This window comes from Puntigrus tetrazona, chromosome 4 (genome assembly GCF_018831695.1).
Source record: "Puntigrus tetrazona isolate hp1 chromosome 4, ASM1883169v1, whole genome shotgun sequence".
In the NCBI taxonomy this organism is placed as follows: domain Eukaryota; kingdom Metazoa; phylum Chordata; class Actinopteri; order Cypriniformes; family Cyprinidae; genus Puntigrus; species Puntigrus tetrazona.
This window is the reverse complement of record NC_056702.1, coordinates 11324178-11347535: the sequence shown is the minus strand read 5'-3', so window position 1 is coordinate 11347535 and position 23358 is coordinate 11324178. Positions and strand designations below refer to the sequence as shown.

Genomic DNA, 23358 nt, shown 5'->3' with positions numbered 1-23358 from the left:
AGAGGATGTAGCTGTGAAGGTCGAGGAACTAGGAAGAGGGTGTCTTGCATGCAGAACACTCTCGAACAGCATTTCTTTCAGTGTGACACGAAACACTCAGACTGGGAAGGTGCTGTTCTTTCAGTTTCGGAGATCAGAAAACTGCTTGGTTTGCCATTTGGGAATCTGGCGCCTTGCAAAGTCTCCAAAAATCCTTGGCGTTTTTTTTTTTCTCACTGTTTCCCGTGTGTGAATGCCTTAATAATGAGTGGGGCCCCCGCCGTGCTGCACCTGTAGCTACAGTGTGGATCAGCAGGAAGTGCTTTTGTCTTCCTTCACATTCTCTGTCTCCTGGTGGTTGTGCTTGGCTAACAAGCTCTGAAGTCTGAGGAATTCAGACGACAGTGCAGGCAGCCGTGCAGGTTATCGGATGCAGTTCCTTTTTCTGCTGAATTTACAGCACAAACATAACATGTTGACAAAGTCTCACAGGCTGTGGGATTTGTACTACCTGGCCAAAAGTATGCGGACATCTCCTTTTGCTAATACTGAGGTAAAGCCTCTATAAAACCAAAATGGAGCCGTAAGAATGTAGCATCAAAAGTGTATATTGAGGCTGACGGTTCTTGCATATCAATCCACCTTCAAGTGTTGCAAGAGAACACGGTCTCATGCCATCAGCTAATAAAAATTGCTGTCCTGAATGCAAAGAAGATCCTTTGTAATGTCAGCTGTTATGGTTTTTAAGTGCTCGAAACAGGTTTATATATATTAGCCAATACGTAATGCACAATTGCTCACAAAACCATCAATGCCGTTATGTTTTAAAGATAAAGTACTTTATGTGACTCCACTGGTTAAACCAATGTTGCTGTGTTGAAATGGTTAGGATTTTCAGTCAAAAAGAGCAATGGTTTAATAGTACCACAATATAAGTCTTTTCTGGTTCAAATATGTTTATAACCGTATATCAGTTCACACTGTAATGATGCTTGAAATCTCATGCTGTGCCGCGAATCTGTCCGCTTTGAAATTAAAAGATAGAAAACAGACATTTTCTCATGCTGAAAGATAAGCAGATATATTATAGATGGCGGTGTTAAAAAAATGACAGCGGATGATTAGCTATTCTCTGCTATTCTCTATTTTTATTTAAGCTCCATTAGATGAGAGGCACGTTCAGAACATTCTCTTGTCGTTTACGTTGCTGTCAGGAGAAGGACTGCATTTAACGAACATGCTTCAAAAATGCATGTGTTTTTAGTTGTAATTGTTTTTATTGTGTGATAACTCTTTTATAAAAGCAATAATCCGCCTTGACAATTTACTGGTCTAGCAATAATGTTTCACATTCACTGATATTTTGAACTCTTTTTTTTATACAAGGCCACAGTGGCTGCATTTGCAGCAAGTGAGGGTCATTCTCATCCGCGAGTGGTGGAGCTGCCCAAGACAGATGAGGGGCTTGGCTTCAATGTGATGGGTGGAAAAGAACAGAACTCACCAATCTACATCTCCCGCATCATCCCAGGGGGCGTGGCTGAGAGGCATGGGGGTCTTAAGAGAGGCGACCAACTACTGTCCGTCAATGGAGTGGTGAGTTGCCAAGGCTGTTCCTGTTACGCACGCAGGACCTTTTGTATTCTGTAGCTCTGTAAAAGGAATATGCATGTGTGTATTTTAAGAACGCATTTCTGTGAAAAGGCACAAGCTCAACCAATTAAACTTTACTAATTAAAATGTGGCTATTTGCAAATTGCAAAAGAAAATTAATAGGTTCCATCCAATTATGCATCCTAACAGGATGGAAAGAAAGCAAAAGGTTGTGAACTTAACTGAAGTTAGGTTATTGAAAAAAAAATGTGTGTATATTGTGTGTGTATATATATATGGAATGGGAAAAACCAATCTAACACACCAAACATTGCAAAATATATCAATGCATTGTAAATACTGATACTTGTGGTTATCAAACATAATCTTTCTATAGAATGGTCACATTACTGAAATATTTCACACAAAAATGAAAATTATTTCATTTCATTACTCTATTTCTATTCGATCCAAACCGTTTTTGCTTTGTTTTTTTGATAAACATAAACTGTAATTAAACAGTTGACCCCATTGTCTTAAATTATTTTTTAACAAAAAGAAATTGGTCTGTCAAATGTTCTTCAAAACATCTTCTTTGTTTGTAACAACAGGACTTATGTGAACTATCCATAAAGTAAGATTTTTTTGCTAATTTAAAGGGCAGAGGGAAAACCTGTATAAGCATTCATTTCTTAAAAAGTTTCAAATTGACCAAATTAGAAGCCAGGGAAATGGCTCCATGTAAGATGGACCGCTAGTGGTTGAAATGGGTACTGCAAAAACAAAGGCATTTTGCCCTAGAATGCACTTTTAGTAGAATTATTGGCTATAGCATTATTTTTCAAGAGAAACGGCTATGTAAACATACCATGTTTCCTAAATATGTAAAAACATATTTTATTGTTTGTTATTTTTTGGCTTTAGAAGAGTCAAAAACATTAAATGTATTTATATGATGGGGGCACAAAAGGTTACTGCATAGGAGGAATCACCTGTCAGCTCATAACTCACTAAATGTACAAAGGAAGGATCTTCATCTGTGAACATCAAGAGTCTTTTTTTTTTTTTTTACATGATTGATGTTGACAGGTTGACAGGTGGGAAAAAAACTTAAAGGAGATAGTTCACCCCAAAATTCAATTCTACGGTATAATAAGTTGTTCCAAACATGCATTTGGAACAAGTATGTATAAAATAAGACGATGGCAACAGTCAACTGTTTGTTTGCCAACATTCTTCAAAATATCTTTTTTTGTGTAAGGAAAGAAAGTCAGTCTTACAGGTTTGGAAAACTAGATTTTTTATTTTGAGTGAACTATCAAGGGATGAATTTTTCAGCTGTGTAGAGCCGTCACATAAGATGCCTTCATGCTAGAGGGCTTTTTAATCGATACAGATCATTTTTGGCTGAAGTGAGATTATTACGGCAGAAGGGTTTTTACATTGATCTCAACGAACAAACATTTCTAACAGACTACAAGGCTGATTGCATCATGGCGTAATACGCTAATAAATCAATTTTTTGCAGCTCAAATCCATTAGAGATTGAATCTTCTAATCTTTCATTTTATTTTAGGCTAAGCTTGGCATTTTAAAATAATAAAACCGGACATACAAGACAGAAAACGTACAGCAGGACTGTATCAGATGTCAAAACACTTTATGTTTTCATAATTCACCGTAAATGTGTCAGACTGGAGCAAGATGAAAATGAATCTTTGACTGAATCCGAATCAATCTTTCAGTAAGAAAGCTGTCTGCTCTTAAAAGCACTGCTGCAGTGCAAGCCTTTTGAAGCCAGTTGCTTTTCTCTTTTCTCTGCCATCATTCAAGTTTGTTACAATTCTATTACATGAAGGAGTAATTTGAGTTTATAGAAACTAATGTCCACTGTTTTCTCGCTCAAAGATGACAGAAGACTTTTCCATTTGATTTCATTTGCACCAAAGACTATAACAGAAAAGCGTTTCGTGACAGCATTTGAGAACCAATTTCTCATTAAACCAAACATGTTACGGTTCCTTAGCTAAAAAGAAATTAATGGCTCTTTTGTGCCTAAATGTAATTGAATGTTCATCACCGTGGAGCATTTTCTAGTGCAGTTTTGAACTGACAAAGCTTTGAGTTTGGATGCAGTAAAGTTGCAGCGGTCATCAGCAAACTACTACATTTAGAGATGCACATTTGGTTCTTTGAATGAAATGACATGAACGACCACAGATTGCTCTGAAATTTATTATTTTTCTTAGAGCGTCGAGGGCGAACACCACGAAAAGGCAGTGGAGCTATTGAAAGCGGCCAAGGACAGCGTCAAACTGGTGGTGCGTTACACCCCTAAAGTCCTAGAGGAGATGGAGGCGAGGTTTGAGAAGCTCCGCACCGCCCGCAGACGCCAGCAGCAGCAGCTCCTCATGCAGCAACAGCAGCAGCAAAACCTGGCCGCCCAGCAGAACCACATGTCGTAGGTGAGGCTTTTCATTGCTTTAAGGGTAACAGGACCTCAGCAGGGCAGTTCGAGGAGAGCTCAGCTGCCCCGTCACTCCTTGAGGTCTGTCGGAGATACGGTACTACATGCTGCCTGTCTCCAGTGGAACGTTTCAGTGCAACTGAAAACAGACCACCATTCACTATTGTGTCTGAAACTCAGCTGTTATGTCATAATTCGAAAATAATGAATCAAGTGAAGCAGCTGGCAAGCAGTGCTGATGACATCACAGATTGAGCTCAATAAGTGGGATTCGCTTATCAGGCAGTTGTCCAGACATTGAAGGATCACACTTAAGGGACTTGAAAGGCTAAATTAAGAACTATTTAGATGGGAAATCAATTATTATTTTATTTACAAGCTTATTTAGTCTGCAAATCTCACTGATGGGGCTATTTGCTTTGCTAATGCTTTACATTAAAGGGATAGTTTATCCAAAAAGGTCTGGCATCATTTATTCACTGTTATGTTGTTCTAAATAATATGTATGAGATTCTTTCTGCTGTGGAACATAAGAGAGGAAATATGGAATATGTATGCATTCAAATAAATGTCACTGGGGTCCAATATGGTTTAAAAACGTATATTCTTTTGTGTTCCACATAAAACGGCATCAGGTTTGAGACACATGAGATTGAATAAATGAAGACAAAACATATTGGCTGTTAATTAGTACTTATAAAGCACATATTATTCTACATCCCCAATCCAATAAATAAATAAATATTAATAAGCAGCAAATTAAGAGTTTATTGAGGCAAACGTCATAGTTAATGGTTTGTAAATATTGAGAATTGCACCTTAATATAAAGCTTGATTAAATAAGTTTTTATTAAACTACCCCTTCATATAAGACTATAATAAAGACTCAACCAACAAAGAAAATGTCAAATTTACTCAATCTCGTGTTACTCAAACTTCTATGACTATGACGTTTTGCAGCTATTTTCCATTCAACAAATAAGTAACAAGTAAATAATAAGGGGGTTAAAACGAGAAAAAAAAAGAAAAAAAGACGAGAACCAGTAGTATTTGACATCAACTTTGTCCTGGCACACCATTTCTGAAAGTACATCGAAATAGTGAATGAGGTCAGAGCTATGAAGGACAAGGTGGTTTTTAAAAACTGAAAATAACTGACATTTCAGTCTAGCCATCACAAGCGCTCATATGGCTTCAGAAGACTTGAAAAACATCACATAAACTACTTTTAAGATTCTAGCTTATTAAAATCCATTCACTTCTATTGTGAAAGTGGAGCATTAATATTCTAAACATCTCCTTTAGTGTTAAACAGAAGGAAAAAAGACATTTTCATATAGGTTTGGAACAACATGAAGGGAAATCATCATTTAAATTAATTTAAATATATACAGTACATTATTTATGTACTATTACACACAGGCTTTTTCAATTCGGTGCTAATTAATATGTCATTGTCACATCCCATAGTAGCTTCTAAAACAATGTCTCCCCTTCTGTATTAAAAAAGAAAGTATGTCATCCTTTATCACTTCCTTTATCACTGTTCTGAAATAACAGCACTCTCATTTCCTCAAGACTTCTTTCGTCTATGCAAATGCAATCTGAGAGAATTCTATTAGTCTTTTCCAGACAGACCAAAGCACATCTCCTTGTATTAATAATACTCGGCCCATCTCTCGCCTCATTGCCTCCTCACACCACTTATACTTAGCTCTGAGCAGCAGTATAGTTGGCAGCGTTGTAACCTCGCGATAGAAACAAGCCAAGCCTAAAATGAAGCTATAAGCAGAGCCGACTCAAAAGCACGTCCGTGTGGATACACTTCTAACAGAGGCGCCGGCCTCTGTACACTTATCACCAAAGGCCAATTGAAATGCCTTATGTATCTCTTGCTTGTGGCTAAATCCTTGGCTGTAAAATCATATGTGCTTGTGAGCTGTGAGTATTTTGAGGACATTATGTCTGGGCAAGAGGATCATGGGGAGAGAGCTGAGCCCAGATCATCCCCTATCAAGACTGGCATGCCGACTAAACAGCAAAGCCGCAGTGACCAGAGAGCACTCTGCCAAAACTAAACCACACCAAACACACACACAAAAACAAATAAGACTAGTTGTCCAATAGTAGATGAGGGACGAGGGACGGAATTCAATATCTTCCAAACAAAACTCTCGGAAATTTGCATGCACAGCTGAGGCTTTTTTTCAACTCTGGAAAAAAAAAATCTAGAATTTGTACAAATTAAGTGCTTGTGTTTTTACTCTTCAATAAATGAAATGCAGACAAGTATACTTAACACTTTAAAATAGGTCAATTATTTACTATTTTCCCTCAATAAATTCCTAATTTGGTGCTTAGTTGTTAAGATTAGGTACTGAGTTGGATTAGAGATGTAGAATAAGGTCATGTAGAATAAGCCATTAATATGTGCTTAATTACTAAATGGCTAATATTCTGTAATAGGCATGCTAATAAGCAACTAATTAAGAGACCCTAAATTAAGGTGTTATCAAGATTTGTGCTTTTGCTATTTCAGCAGAAGTACAAGAGAAAATATCTTAGTTTGTTGGGGGTTTTAGAGGTCTGCATGTATTGACTTTAGAAATGGGGGACCTTGGAGTTACGAATGTTGAGGAACTGATGTAGACCCTACTCTAAATATAACCAGTAGGAACCATTCAAATGTGTTTTTCCTTGCTTAAAAAAGAAGGCTGATTTGCGAAAAGAGCTCTGTGAAATAAATACAAAGCACATAGCAAAAATAATATGAAATGTGCCAAAAAAGCAGCTGATCTTTATATAACATGCCAGGAAATAAATACGGAACTTTATCAGCAAAAACGTACAATATATTCAAGCCTTCAGGGTTTGTCATAATGCATTCAGGAAAAGCCTTGACTGCGAAGGGTACATGCAATGCCACCTTTTGTGCAAAAATGAAACATCTCAACTTTGGACTTTCTTTGTGTTGCAGTACTGGAGTCTCAAATCCAACCATATTTGTGTGGTCTTGGTCTTGTCCTTTACTCTTTCAGTCTCTTGAATCACATTCATCCGATAGTACTCAGTTCTCTGCCTGGAATTGACTCAAATTAGATAGTCTTGCCTACGACGCTGCTACTTACCCTTGAAACACTGGACCAAAGTGGCCACACTGGGTCAAAGGTTCAAGTCCAGCCTGCTACAATGTGTGTTATAAAGTAAATAGCCACATTTTTTTCGCCCCTTTCAACTTGTCTCTCAGCTTTTGTCCTTCTGGTCTTTCACAGGCTGTTCCAAAAGAAGAAAAAGTAGAGGACACTGGGTGAGACTGGCATACTCTCACAGTCGTGATGTAAGGAGGTCCGAGAGATCTCAAAAGAGGACCCTTACTGTTCTCCAGTGAAGACTATCCTCTTTTAGTCAACTACCTACAACTCAAAAAGGTTGAAAACTCCATGATCTGTGTTCCAAATTGGTGCTTGGAAAAATGTACATGATGGAATAAAGGAAAGGCTAGCACTAAGTACATGGTTTTACACTTACTTGTTCATATTTCAGTTGTCTGGAACCAATCGCAAGTTGTGACCCTCTTTAAAAGTCCCTCTTGTAGTTTTGTGATAATGTGTTTTCTCAACATGTATTTCTTCTTAAGCATTCAATGATTTGTTTTTACTCTCGTTATATTTATGTTGCCACAGCGCTGTACAGTAACTTTCCGAAAGGTTCTTTTGGTGCTGGGGTCTCCGTGAATAGACAGCGCTTTTTATGTCAGTCGTCCTTGATTGGAAACCACTGAGGTATTTTATACCATATTGTAGCAAGGAATATTTTGTAAAGAAACTAGATTTAGCAATAACACTTGTTTTGTCACATCCTACTGTCAAATTATGGTTAAAAAGTCAATTTTAGGCACGGAAATGAATCGTATGAAGGTAAAGTTGCTACAAAACTGTATCTTATGCACCATGTGACATAAGTCAGACTAAAGCATAAACATCATTTGCACAAAATGTTCTTACGAGATCAATGTATCACAGTGCCATTGACAGAGATTATCTTGTACATTTGGCATATTGTATCAGCAGACATTTAAAGGTAAAGTGTGTCATTTTTGCAAATACTTTCTCAGATTTCACTTATACCCTAATTAAGTTCGAGTTCGAGACAGGACTTCGCGTTCGAAAACCAATAGTTTTGGAAAGTTGTGTTTTTGGCACAGCAATGACACACTACACCTTTAACAAGTCATGCATTCGTGAGAGCTGTAGAGTTTCGATGGGGTTTTATGGCGTGATGTCACTACTGAAATGAATTCTAATTCAGAAATATTCTATTTAAGTTCAGACGAATATTGTAAAATGATTTACTATGAGGACAAATGGAATGTCAAACACAGATACATGATATCTACAAACGGAAGCAAATCATTACATAGTATTTTGTTATTTTAAAGTTCTATTTTCAAGTTTATTATCTCAGAGGTTTTAAAGATTATCAATTGTGGTGTTATTTATTGTTATATTTCACACGACCGACCCGCCTCATTCACTAGAACCATCGTAACGTTGTCCCGTTTCGACAATCAGTTTAAAAAGCAAGCATTAAGCCACTGCATTTCGTTTTTCTTTATGAAATTGCGTTTTTATTTCACAGCCTCATTGCCTCAACACAAACTGTCAAAAGCTGGCAAACCGTCTATCCATTGCAGTGCTGTAGTCGTACTGTTAGTTAAAGTCTTATAGAAGCAAAACTGTAAATCAGCAAGTAGTTTAAGACCACCAGTAATCAAAGGTAATATTGTATCTGTGTTATTGTAATTTGATTTAATGGTTTTCCTGACGTAGGACTGGTAGATACTTAAATTAGTTCCTTTGTTGGTTGGTTTATGAGTAATCTCAGACTGTGGGTAACATGTAAGCGTGTCATCCTATAGACAAAATCACTCCAAACAGCCGTGAAGGTGATTTGTTCCTTGATTGTCAATCGATTCATTTCAACTGATTCTCTTCCCTTTTGTATGTTTACTTACAGACTTTCTTATTAATGACTTGCATTTTTGAGGCTGGACAAGCTGATATTATTATACAGCGGAAAAAAAAAAAAACCAAGTGATATGCAATTGTTATACATATTATATTTGTATAAATAAATATATGTGCGTGTGTGCAAAAGCTTCGAATCTTTGTTTGAACCACTCCTTGAACAGTCTACTTAGAACACCTCTGCAACCGCATATTGAAATAATTAATAAACACATTCGATAAACAACAAAACGTACCTTTTAAACACACAGCGTGTTAGCAGCAGCTCTTCAAGCCAAGACCACAGCAGACTTTGTTTCTTGGTGTTAGTGGTGCATGGTTCCTGAGTGAATCAAAAGTGATCAATTAAAAGAATCATTCCATAGACACAAAAAGCCACTCGGTTATCATCGCCTACTTGAATAATGACGTAACCTGCTTTCTTAGTTCATTGGGATTTGAGCCATGTCTTCAGAAAAAGTTTTACATACGTAAACAGATGCAAAAGTAAGAAAAGATGGGAGAGTATTCAATTCCATCCACAGACATGACCAGCTTTTGCGCTCATCAGGCATCTAATGGACTGATAGACAACCCAACTGCCCATGTCACATTGCTATAGATGAACCTGACAGCGAGACTAATGAAGAAGCTTGATCTTTATGTAAAAGGGATTGTAAATGATAACTGCAGGCCCTGAAATTTCCACCATTATCTTCTTTAAAATTGGGATTTCTGTGGTTTTTTATGCTCTTGCTATCTGATATGAAAATGGAATTAAAAAAAAAAGTTTCTCTTTAATATGACAATTTCAGGATATTCAATTAGCCCCCTAACAGTCCAACGTGAATCCAACACTTGTGTATGTGACTGAATTTCATGTTAGGAAACAAATAATATTTATCTTTAGCTTTCAATCGCCAGTGACTGAATTGCAGGCTTATTAAGTTACATCAGATACATTTTCACTCACCTAAACAATATGATTAATGTTGATTAACCCAGCATCTCATTAGTGGTAGAATTAGCTGTCGTCCTGTTTTCTAATGAGCATTATCGTTGGATTTTAAAAGTAATAATGTACGTTTTCCTACATTTCCACTGTATATGTTTTTTGAAATAACATTTTGACCAACAAAGCTACACGGAAAAGACGTTTATGGAAAAGGGCACCAGGATAAGGGCAATGACAATCAGTTATCAAACGTGCTTTTTAATCTCTCAAAACCTGTACCAAAAGACAAAACAGATCCACAACTGATTAAATCCATTGGAAAAACCAATAGCTAGAAGACCTTTTTAAAATATTTTCTTTATCGCTGTGAAAAGTAGGCCCAAATCAGCTCAATCAAACTGGATTTGCACTCAGAACTGCATAGGTTTGGTGAATTGTAATTCAGAGCTATATACCTGAAATGTATTTATTTCCAACAAATTTGTTGAATAAGACAATACATAAATACCAAACACACGCACATGCATACATGTCTGAACTGTCTTGTAACCCGGAAATCTCAGTAAATTAGGAAATAAAGTTGTTTATTTATAGGCCTATAAATCAATTAAGTTTTATTAGATAGACAGCGTTTGGCAAAAGTGTTTTTAGAGTCAAACCTAGCCTAAAAACCAGCCAGCATGACAGGATCAGTCCGTGAATGTTAGGCTACTATCTAATAGAAATGTATTACTGAAAACAAAATGGTCTTCCTAAAAGCGAAAAAGACCAGAAAACAAATCGTCCTTTAAATCACATCATATTACTAGTATTTTTAGCCTGCATTTAAGCAATATTTCCCAATATTTGGCAACCGTGCAGCCGTTTTGAATCGGCAACTGTAACGTAAACTTAGTTTAGTTTAGTCAACGGTTGGTTAATTTCAAAAAGCATTTTCGCGGACTCGTGAAGCAACAGAACAGATAGAGAAACTTACATTTAAGACAAAATATGCCAATAAAGACAGACGAAGCCAACAGCGAAGTCAACCGTTGAGTCCAAGAGGCCGAGCGTTTCGTTAATGAATCGCAAAAAGAATCATTTGTTTGAGTGATTCAATGACTCGGTTCTGCCGCAAGAGTCTCTGCCGCTGAAAGACAGGCAATCTGCAACTGATCAACTGATATAGCTGTTTTGTCTACTTTTAATTAAAGATTATTCCTTCTTGTATTAATTACCCATTTAGCCCTACGTCAAGGGATCAGAAGAATATTTTTCTCTCTTCTATAAAAAAAAAAAAAAGATGTAAAATAAGTGATGAATAAGTGATACATGGGCTAGGCTCATTCATCAACTCAAGGACAGGTGAAGAATCGCTGCTTCAGATAACCTGTTGATCTCTGCTTATCACTAGTTAACAGATGTCACACTAATAAAAGATAAAAAAAAATCTTAACTGAAAAAACTACAATTTGCAGTATTATTATTATTAGAAGTAGTAGTAGTAGTAGTAGTAGTAGTAGTAGTATTTGCATTTTACAGCTGACAGCACATACATAGGGAGTCAGTTATCTAGCTTTGTAAATGCATCTGAGAAAGTACTGCACTCTGGTGGCCAAAGGTTACTAGTGCATTGTTACTAGTGCAAAAGAAAAAGAAGGTCAAGGTAGGTTCAGTGAACTATGGTTAAATGAACAATGAACTGTTTCCTATGTTTGGTATATTTTTTTGTCAAAAGATTAAGATCCAATACAGTAAATGACTTAAAAACAATAAAATGCACACTAAAAGTAAAAAAGTGAGGAAAAAAAAGACTTTGTTGGCTTGCATGTGCAGTCGGAGTCTACTATGCTATTCGATCCATGGAGGTTCAAATCTTTTAAAGGGTTAATAATAAATCCAATATATGAGTCATTTAATGGATTATAGTAGAGCTTTAGCCATGGATATTTCCTGCATTGCATTCGGAGTTACAGCCAGGTGGGCGACAGGATTGCTTACTGAAATTGAATCTACTGTACTTAAAGTGTTTGAAAGACTCTCAGTGAAAGATCCTCTAATGCATTACCGAATCTCTTTACAAGAGCAAAATTGGCTCCACGTCTGAATTGGCACCTTTTAACATGTGAAAGTACGCTTTAATGAGGATTCTAGCTATTTTTTTTCACTTCAAGGTTAAGTGTGTCTCTATTTGATTCACTAACAAGAGCATAAATAAAGGAAGAAGCGAGCAGGAATGACTGAAAAGATCAAAATATGTTACTGCAAATAGCTCAATGCGTATTAAACTTATATCTGCCATACAGCCACATAACACTTTTTATAAAAATGAGGATGATCCATTGTTGTATTTTACTTGTTTTAATTGTATTCAATTTAATTGACTTTTCGCAGGTTTAAAAATCTGGAATTTTAAGTTAAAGATGTATTTTCCTTGTTTTACTGTTTATTTAAATATAATCTTACATCACCACTTGAAGTCTGATCATTTTGGGTTTTTTTTACTGTATAGCAATAGCATGTACAGATAAAATCAAAAATTCACATTATAAATGTTTTTTTTTCATTAATTATTTAAATGTATGGCATTTCAGTCTCTGGGTACTTATAATATAATTAATATATTATATTAATAATATATTTTGAATATTGCATAGGTTGCATATAGATGAACCACTGAAACATCTTATCCCACATGAGCTATAAATGAAACTAAACTAATGCGACTAATGTTCTTGTGTGCAAATGTTCTCTCTTACACACACACACACACACACACACACACGCACAAGCAGCACCTTGAAGTGTCAGCATGTGGCCATTTGTTCATGACAATGGTATTAAGAAGGTGTGAATGATGTGTAGCATTTGTTACATTAAGCAAACAGGCACGCAGAGCTCACTTCCTCTCTTTCTCTCTCTTTTTCAACATCCAGCTCATCACACTATCAACTGTCCTCCTCCGACACCCATGATTTCCCAGCAGCTGACAAATGGCGTATGATTGGGACCAAGCTGCAGTCAATATTTACTGAGACGCGTTGCAAAAAGCACCCGAGGATTTAATTCCTCGTTTCAAGTCAGATAGTGACAAATGGTATCATTAAATACAACTTTTGAAATTTATTATTGGGAAAAAAAGTCACTTTATGCAAGAATGTTCATTAAATACGACAGAAACGACATTACGCGAATACAATAACAGTTATTTAAATTATGTACAATCTTATTTACAACACAAATGATGGTAGGTCGTGGATAACATTAAGTTGGCTAATATTACAATACAGTACCTCAATGATTAAATAAAACCAGTTTCGATGCAGTACAGCTGTACAGCCAGTCAACATGGTAAAAAACATCCACTGTGTGACATATTTTTTATGCATAGTACGGCTTTTTTAAAGCATGGTCACATATTATAACCAAGCCTTTGTTTCGCATTTCAGCCGTGATTTTGAAGGCAAATCGTTGTCACTGTGATGCATGGAGGTTTGCAATGACTACATTCTTATTGGTATCTGAAAGCATTATCAAACGATCCGAAAGACTTCATAAATGAACATGCAACGTGAACGGGTGCCGCAGAGCGTCTCGCTCCCTCTCACAGGACGTGGTAGACCGGTCTGTTGCTGGGACTTTCTGGAGAACTGCACTGGGAATCACTTCCAGTTGGAGAGAGAGCAACCATGTTCCTCATTCCCATTGCAACTCCTGTATCTACAGAGGACAGCCTGTCCACGATGCTGGACAAACACTGCAAACTGGACGCTCCGGGAGCTCTGTCCATTGCGCTAGCTGCATTCGTAAAGAAAGAGGAAACGGTGTAATCGGTGACAAACAATATGTGACATGGAGAACGGGGAAAAAAAATTAAATGATCTTGTTTCTTACCATTTTGTGCTTCGAAGTTGTAGTTGTTCCCAAAGTTTGGATTCATCTGAGGCCATACAGGACTGTTGCAGTCAACCTAAAGTGAAAAACACAGTTCCATCAGCAAACATAAATATAAAGCATTGCACGTCTTATTACATATACATGCATCGATCGCTTCCTCTACGACTGCAGGGTCCGAGCGCTTCACTGTGTCTCTTTCTTTCACAAACCGGTTACTTGGCGAGGGACTCCCACGCTATGCTGGGATTCAGGCGTGGCGAATTGATTGAGTCAGTGGAAGCCACACCAGTTTGTGCAAGATGACACTTTCTCTGAGTAAATCTGCAGAAAATCCTGGCAGCAGCGCAGCTCATGCAGGCAGTCAGGAATGCGGCGCGGCCGTCACTTTCCTGCCAGTCTCTGTTTGCTGGATTTACCGAGGCTTTATTGGGTTATAAAGAGTCCAGTGGGAAAGCCATTACTATATCCTATATTCTTAAACCCTTTACTGAGGAACCAACATCTCACGTTGTTTATAGCATTGCTGTTTGACTTCTGTAGCCTTCTTAGCCGGGTCACACTTGTAAAAGGCATTTTAATCTCGACGAATGTACTATCTTATTAAAAGTTTACAAACTAACTCGCTCAGGACAATCACGATCTGGAAAGTCTTGTTCTTTGTCAACTAATGGCTCAACGTCTCCGAAGTGAATAGCAATGTCGTTTACGCAATAGAGAATTTAACCCCAGTGGGTCTTCTACATAAAGGTTAATTAACAAAAAACAGTTAAATTAAAAAATGTGCTTGACGTGGTAACGTCTCAATTACTATTTGTAGCAGAGCTAATTAGGAACAACTGAGTTTAGAAGACCTCTCTAATTTTGCACCAGTATAAATTAGCAAGCCTAAACTGTAAGGCCCGAATTAAAGAATACGGTCATGATCGTATGAACATAAAAGTGAATCTTAGTGTCATTAGCAAACATGTTTTGACTCATAGTAAACCATTTCAATTTGGGTGTTTTCAATAAACTGTATATATATATATACATATAGCTTATTAAACATAATGCAGCATTGAAGCACAGGTAAGATAATAAGCTTAATAAAAAGTTAATTATTTAGTCCAAAGCCTAACCTATATGTTACAATGTGCCACATGTACTGTAGACGTTCCCTGACAAACAGCAGTAAGCTTATATCTTAGCGTATAAAAAGAGCCAGATGTGGGCAGCAATTTATTGTTGTCACGCTGAGACCCAGGCATCACTGACTCCATTTGATGGATAGATGCTCTGTGTGCTTTTCGAGATAAAACATAAAGACGAAAACATAGACCGACAAGGACAAGGCCCTTACAATAAGATGGAAATCTCTAAGATGGAAAGATACACATTCCAATGGATTTTGTCATGCATTTGAGCCCTGACCTTTAGAAACGTCCCTCTAGGAGAGGAAGCAGGAGCATTTGAGTTTTGACAGATCTTCGGTATGATGTCAATCAATCTGAACCCCACAGACTGACTCAAAGAGTAAGAAAGTCATATTTACCATGCTATCAGAACAGCTCGAGGAAGGGCTGGCGGGCTCAGAGCTGCTTTCCATAGGCAGGCTGTAGTAGTTCTCCACCTGTTCCCTGAGGAGCTCCTGAAGGCTTTCGATGTACTGGATGGCGTTCCTCAGGATCTCCACCTTGGGAAGACGCTGACTGGGGTTCGCTGAGGTGCAGCGGCGTAGTGCCTCGAACGCGTGGTTCACCTTCTTCAGCCTGCGGCGCTCCCTCATAGTGGCGGCTCTCCGGCGGTCCACCGTGCTGGCTTTGCGCTTACAAGCTTTGCAGGCCCACTGAAGGCAGTGACCCGGCTGGTGCGGGGCCCCGGGGGCCCGGACGTGCTCGTCCTCTTCAGACCCGGCCAGTTCACCTCCGGGACCGAACTCCAAAGCTTCAGGCGACGAGGCGCAAGCGCTATCGTAGAAGATCTGGGATGTAGAGAATACGTCCATGATTGTTTGGGTTTGTGTGGTCGTAGGTGATCAGTGAGTGATGTGGTTTCTCTGGTGCCATACGGCCCTTCTTATATGCCGGGGCCCGCTCTGGTCAGCCCTAATGACCATGCCCCATTGGCCAAGACAGGGCTCAGCGACCCCCCTTCTTCACCACCCAAACCCAACACCCCTACTGAGTTTCCCACATCTGTGCAGAGGGGTGGTTTCTCACTCAGTTCCACAGTGTGACAGGGAATTATCATCAATAAACATACATGTGAAGAAACTCCTTACTCTTTAAATGTCTACTTTAGCTCTTACTTTACTTACTTTAGGGTTTTTTGCACTTTAATTGGAAAACTTCGAGATTTTCAGCTACAGCCATTTTGTCTTCAGCTGTGTCCAAGAACTTGTATCGATTATTAAAAGTCTTTACGTATAGTTAAACCCCTCAGATATACATATGCGCGAGGCCCCCTGAAAGTCGAAGAGATGAGCTACATTTTAGTGAAGATGCATTAAAATACAAAACCAAAGAAATACATGCAACTTCTATTGTCTGTAAACGAAGCGGTCAAGAACGACTCCATGTTTAAGAGTTTGCTGGCTAATTTTACGCTTGAGGAAAGAGCAGCGTTGCAGATGCGGCCCAGCTGTAAGGGCTGGTGTAGCATTTCAGAGACACACACTCACGCAGATACACAACTCAAGATCCGGACCGTGGATGAAGGTGTCAGAAATAGCGTGTCTGCGTTAGTTAAGTTAAAGCTCATTAAATTTCTAAGTAGCTCATTAGCAACTGTGTGGCGAGATCTCCGCTACATTGTTTTTGTATGTTTTCATATACACGTGTTGTTTTTCAATTATGGTATATGTTTTCTATACTATAGGTAAAAAAAAAAAATATTTCAATAATTATCATCAGTTCTTTTGGTATTTAAGTGTGTGTGTTTTGTGTGCATGTACTGGTATTCACTACCAAATGTCCCCACAAGTATAGTAATACCAGTAAATTTGTGATGACATTTTTTTGATGCAAGCTTATATATCACACAGAAAGCTTTCTGTGAGGTGTTTTGGGTTAGAGTTATGGTAGGGGATAGAAACACAGCTTGTACTATAAAAAAAAACATTATATGGAATGTCCCCATAAAAGACGGAAACCGGTGTGCGTGCGTCTGTGTGTGCACTAAAAAAATGTATATGCACATATTTTTTTAAAGGTAGGTTTGCATAGATAAAATTTAGACTGTTAGTCAACTAAATGTATTTATTTAAATGTAACTAAAATAAATGCATTGCAACCATTTGCCTTAAAAAAAATTAATTCAATTAATAACTATTTCAGTGTGTGTCTATGTAAAATGTCAGTAATCACACACAATCAGAAATATTTACAAATTCATTTCGAGGCTGTATTCTCTGTATAATACATACTGCATTGTTGATGATATTTGACATTTGAGTAGCCTACGTTTATTTTCATAGCAACCTGTTGCATAACATTTTTTTAAACGAAACGATTCGATTTATGAGCACTTACAAATGGTGCATAAAGGCAGTTAAGCTATAAACACACACACACACACACACACATTTTTATTATAACCGTAACACTGATGAAGTGTCTTAAAATCACCGTCTATTGCTGTATAGAGGTCATTACTCGAGCCATCAGTGTTGACAGCTAATAAAGATACAATGCGGATATTTCTCACAACGTGCTAAAACGTTTGGCCTCTCCAGCGTCTGGGAACCGCGCGCACCTAAGAAAACACGAAGAGCCGGTGCGGTTTGTATTGCGCACAGCTGAAGAAGACATCGGCCGGGGATAATGCCGCTTAGCTGTCGCGCAGATCAAAGACAACTGATTTGTTAACAACGCGGACAACGAGAAAACCCGACAGCGGTGGATAACTGAGTCCCACTCAGATTGCGTAAGCATATGGCGACCGCGCAAGGGTCCGGAGACGGCCGGGACGATTGAGATTCGGGAACAGTGCGGCGTCTCGGGGGAACTTCGGGGCTTTTCCGAGGGCTGTCGTCAAGGGTCAGGGACTGTGTTAAGTGTAGGGCAGAGGGTGAGCGTTCGTGTTTCTTTCACTGTGCGGGCCCTTAGTTTTATCGTCTCTTGAGAGTTTGTAAGAGTGCAGTTCAAACTCCCCGTCGTGCACGTCGAACATATCCATGACATTAGAAAGAGTGAATAAATCTAAAGGAAAACAGTGAAAAGACGCGCCGTTCGTCCACCCACTCGTTTCTTCTCCATCCCTCTTTGGCTTGCCAAGACCAGCCATTGGCTGCACTTTTTCCATCAGCAATGACAGTATCATATTTGATCACGTGGTCAGATGGTGTGATTGGCAACAGCATTTGTCTGGCAGCTAGAGGAAGTGTTTCCTCAGCTCCAGTGATGTGGGACATCAGAATGGCTCCATAACTGGAGATCCAAAGCAATGCGTTTTCTTCATCTTGAATCCCACAGTTCAGCTTTGGCTGTGTATCTTACGAGCGTTCCCCTCTGTTTTACTCCATACAGCGTCGCTTAAACCTGAATGGTGCAAAATAACCGTAAGGTGGGAACGTGCGTATAAACAGTACGCCGGATATAAACGAAAAATGCTACGTCGAATAAAAACGACTTTTTTATGCTTTAGGGTTGTGGTGTAGATGCGTGTCATGTTTACTCGAAAACTGCGTATCATATGCACGCTAACAAATGTCTTACGTGCACGCGAAGACCGCGTATTATATGCACGTCTATCACGTGCGTGTCATATGTACGCCAAAGTCCATTTTTGCGCATCAATATAAATTTTTATTTTGCGTACTTTATATACACATTTTCATGAGACTGGGCTGGTAGGATAGATAGATAGATAGATAGATAGATAGATAGATAGATTAGATAGATAGATAGATAGATAGATAGATAGATAGATTGTGTATGTTACATTGTACAATTTGTATCTGATTGTAGTTTTCGTTTTAAAGTCTCTGGAGGCCTCTGAGCAATAAAATGTTCCTCTGGGATGATTCCCAGATGGCAAGATGCTATAATCACATTCACTGTGTCTCCCTTTGATGAAAACTAATGACACATTTGTAGTTGTTATGTGCTTCCTAGTATGCTCGTATGCAAATCAAGCAATAAATCTGTCAAGACCTTTCGATTGTGATTTCTCTCTGTCTGCTAAAGGAGTCGGGCATCGTGGCTAATAAAAAACTAAATAAAACTGCGCCATCTCTACATCTGAGATACTATTAAAACAACACTGTAGACAGAGGTATCTGGTTACAGTCTGGCTCACTAAAAAGAGAGCAATGAATCTCTTTGAAGTGCCCTGCTCTTAATACCATATAACTTATCAGACAATTACTTCTAGTGTGTAGTCGCCAACGCAGAGGATTTAGCTTTGTTTTTACAAGACGTATTATGATCGTAATCAGAAACATACCGATGCGTTCCTATAAAAAAATATGCTGATTACAAAATGTTCAAAAAAAAGAATAAGTTGTGACAAACATATTAAGCATGGGAAGTGTTTCATAAGCAGCAAATCAACATATCTGAATGATTTTCGAAGGATCGCGTGACACTGATTTTGTCTTTGCATCACAGGAATAATATTAATTCTGAAATATATTTGCATATAAAAACGGTTATTTTAAATTGCAATCACATTTTACAATAAAACCGTATTCTGTAGTATACTGTATACTATATACTGGCTCTCAAAAACATTTAAAAAATCTTATTGACCCCAGTGTTTTGCAACAGCAAAATGTTCAATATTTCCTTTTAAAACCATAACCGCAGCAGTTGCGAAAAAGACAAGCCCAAATACAGGAAACGGAATAAAAATAATATTGTTTATTTCGTCAATGCTTTTTGGCATAGTACCTTCATCAGGGCTGAAATGCTGCAAATGCAAATAGACCCATTAAAATCGAAACGAAAACAAATTAAAATGTGCAATTAACTAATAAGTCATACACCACCGCGTCGAATAAACAATCACGCGTCAGGCCAGCAGGCTCCGTTTTTATGGTGCGCTTAATAAAAGACATAGTGCAAAAGCCTATTGTTTGATTATTATATCAGGAGGTTGTTTCCCAGATGTGCGCTGCGCAGGTCGCTGCTCATTCCGAGTCATTCGAGAGCTTGAGTACATAAGTTAACTCGTGTCTGTGATGAGGTCAAAGGTGGCAGTGTGTTAAATGGAAAGATCAGAGAGCCGGTCCTGACAGACAGCGCGCTGTGAGAGATGGAAACGCCGCAGAGATCAGCTCTGCCGATGGATAACTGCCAAGCTCACGCGCATTCACACTCGCAAATTAAAGCCCACCACTAAATGCGATGCAACCCAACGCTCCATCCGAAGGGAAAACCCTCGCGGGCCTGCGACACTGTGATAGCTGTCACGCTGCTTGCGGCTTTGCAATATTTTCCCCCCGACCAACCTTCCACTTCAGATCATGAGACAGATACGGCGGCTTTCGTTGCAGCCAATCCCAAGTCCTGCACGGCCAGCTGGAACTAACGGGAAAGGCCAGGGCTATTTCAGGGCCGGTCATACTTTACACTCCGTTAATACTCGTAAATCTGGGACTGGTCAAGGCTGGTGGGGGAATACAGAGACTCTTAATTCAATGGGTTTAATGAGGACATTTGGTGCCTGGCCATCCTTGCGGGCCGTGGATGCCTGTTACCTTCAGCTCGGGACCTTTAAGTTAATGTTACGACTCAAAATAGATTCAACCGAACCAGGACGCCGAGCGAACATAGATGCTAAATTCATTTAAACCCTACTAAAGTTGAACGACTTAATTGTTTAATGCCACGATTCAATTTTATAATAAAAGGCAGGCATGTTTTAACATTGTAAGACGCGGGCATATCAAAACCTTAAATCCCCAGCAATTGAAAAATATATAATTTTACTAATATTTGAAAAATAATCATAAATAATGCAGATACAAATAAAAAAAATGCAGAGTACATGTTCGATGTTTTTCGTGTTTAATGTTGGAAAGATATCCTGTAGTGATCAAGTGCTTCGTTTTTTTCTTGTTAATTTAGAAAATAATTTAAGTAACAGCAATATATATTACAAAATATGTACATTTTTAGAAAGACTACATAAATTGGCACGAATCATTTTGCTGATGTTAATGACCCTGAAATCAACCTGGAATTAGCTGCAGCAACTACACTGAATGGTCATTTATGAAGAGAAAGAAAGAAAACAACAACTAAATATTACACGGGAACACTTCATAATACATAATAAATACATTATTTGTGATCCTGGAGCATAACATCAGTCATGAGTGTCATTTTTTTGAGATTGAGGCATCATCTGAAAGCCGAAAATGTATTTGAATTGGTTTGTCGGGATAGGACAATGTACAGCTATTTAAAAATGTGCAAATTTAGAGAGTGCAAAAGATGTCTACAAACATACCTGTGCTGCTTCTGACTGGTTTTGCGCTCCAGGGTCACAATTAATTACACAGTGCTCATAACAGATCAAATCACAGCTACATTCGGAAAGCCAAGAAATGCTACGAAGATACAGAAATGTCGATAGAAACGTGTTTTCACGCATATGATTTTTTCTAATTGAACGTGACCTGGGTTATTTAACGCTGACTGCGTAAAAAGTTATCGCAAGTGTTGCCTGTTACGTTTAGAACATTCACACCAGCTCATGGAAATAAGTACACGTAGGAAATGTGAGGTGGATGCTCGAGTTTCACTTTTCGGTGATCTGGTCGGGACAGCGAGCTTTCGTCTCTTCAGTGGAAATGCTGTCAACGATCGAGGAGAGGCGACGAAGGCTGCTGGACGTTGAAGACTCCACCGAGGTTTCTGGAACACACACATTACGCGCATCAGTCGCGTCGAGGAAAAACACGTGGGGGGGACACGACAGGGAATACTACACTTAATGTGCACAGACAAGAGATTTCAGAAATAAACACATGACAGTCGCACGCAACGCGCGGGGAATTCCATCACGCGCAAAAAAGACGTACACAAATATAACTATGCACAGATGCATTTCAAATTAGTTTCTGGAAAGCATGGTTTTTGAGATCATTCAGGTTTACGCCAACACGATGCAGTTTTGTCTTTGTTCATGCAAAAACTACGCGCAGGCCATTACGCACACCACCAACGCACGACACATCGGCAAACAACAACTATAGCCCTTAACGACTAAACTCCTCTGTGTTAAACCCACGAACGTCGCGTCTGTGTACCAACCTTCTCGGTGACCGGTCATATGGGAGTTGGAATGATCTGGAATCCCCTGCCAGTTTTGGCAGGTCTTTTTCCAGTGATACTCATTGGGAGCCACCTGAACAGGCAATCGTGATGGAAAGCATTAATACGGCTCTTAATGTAATTTTAGCACAAAAGCAACATTGATACAGACACGCGGCACCGCGTGGACCCAGCCGCCGCCGGAGCGCGTGGACCCGTCGGGTTCTTACGTGATTTTCTTTCGCGCTGTACGTGTAAGGATCACTGTTAGAGTTCTGCTCTTGCTCGTCCAGCGTGTGCAACAGGTCCTGAAGTTTCTCGATGTAGTTTATCGCGCTGCGTAAAATCTCCACTTTGGGCAGCCTCTGGTTCGGATTGGGCACCGTCTTTTTCTTTAACGCTTCAAACGCTTCGTTGATCTTTTTAAGCCGCCTCCTTTCTCTCAGAGTGGCGGCCTTTCGGCGGTCGGTCGGCGCGGATTTTCTTTTACAGATCTTACAAGCCCACATAAGACACTGACCCTCGCAGTGAGGCTGCAGCCCCGGGGGCGCGAGGACGTGTTCCTCCCCGCTGCTCTCGCACCCCGTCTCGGACGGGACCGGATCCTGTCCCGGAGACAGAGGGCTGTCGTTCCCGTCGTAGAGCGGGGACACTGCAGGCATGTCCAAGGTCCCATGGTCCGCCTCGAGATAACGTAAATCGTTGAAAAAATAAGTGTTGGTCTCAAACAGGTCCATCATGTTGTTGTAGGCTGTTTTGACAGTAAGACTGTTGGCATTTAAATAGCCCTGTGACACAAGTCAGGGGACTTAAATATAGAATGTGAAATTCTATCCAGCGCTTAGCTGTTGCAGGGCTTCAGACTCGTTTCAGTAGGCCTTCAGGACCAAAGAAGTCGGAGTGAGAAATAAAAGGGACGCTTTACATTAGAGTACGCCTTAAACAATGTGCATGCTACTATATAACACTTTAGTTTTACCTTACACCTATTAGTTGCTGAATAGCATGCATATTATTAGAATATGATATAATATTAATGCCTTTTTCCACATGACCTTATGTATCTATTCCTACCCCACACCTAAACTTAAAAACTACCTTACTAAGTATTAACAAGAAGCAAGTTAGGGGTTTGTTGAGGGAAAATTAATAGTTAACAAGTTTTACTTATTCTAATGTCCTATGTTCTACTGGTTGAAAAGTAAGTAATTCTTATAATAAATTTAATGCAAATTTCTGTCC

The 23358-nt window shown here is 39.0% G+C and overlaps 3 protein-coding genes across 4 annotated transcripts in view; 1 reads left to right on the top strand and 2 right to left on the bottom strand.

The window, feature by feature from the left end:
• The window catches only part of lin7a (lin-7 homolog A (C. elegans)), a 37922-nt gene extending 28727 nt beyond the window's left edge, over positions 1-9195 (top strand). Inside the window, exons 4-6 of one of the 2 annotated variants that reach the window (XM_043237566.1) lie at positions 1366-1575; positions 3822-4033; positions 7312-9195. In XM_043237566.1, the coding sequence (XP_043093501.1) occupies positions 1366-1575; positions 3822-4033; positions 7312-7336 (447 nt within the window). In that variant the 3' untranslated portion in view covers positions 7337-9195. Of the gene's footprint in view, positions 1-1365; positions 1576-3821; positions 4038-7311 lie in introns of both variants that reach the window. The other variant, XM_043237567.1, reaches the window with a different exon arrangement.
• Positions 9196-13079: 3884 nt separating this feature from the next.
• myf5 (myogenic factor 5) lies at positions 13080-15991 on the bottom strand. Its single transcript, XM_043237576.1, has 3 exons — positions 15408-15991; positions 13874-13949; positions 13080-13777 (listed from the first exon to the last, which is right to left on the bottom strand). Exons 1-3 carry the CDS (start codon positions 15858-15860, stop codon positions 13584-13586), a joined length of 723 nt encoding a protein of 240 aa, XP_043093511.1. The 5' UTR covers positions 15861-15991; the 3' UTR covers positions 13080-13583.
• Positions 15992-20842: 4851 nt separating this feature from the next.
• myf6 (myogenic factor 6) lies at positions 20843-22903 on the bottom strand. The gene is made up of 3 exons (XM_043236205.1): positions 22347-22903; positions 22117-22210; positions 20843-21717 (listed from the first exon to the last, which is right to left on the bottom strand). Exons 1-3 carry the CDS (start codon positions 22854-22856, stop codon positions 21602-21604), a joined length of 720 nt encoding a protein of 239 aa, XP_043092140.1. The 5' UTR covers positions 22857-22903; the 3' UTR covers positions 20843-21601.
• Positions 22904-23358: the final 455 nt, after the last annotated feature.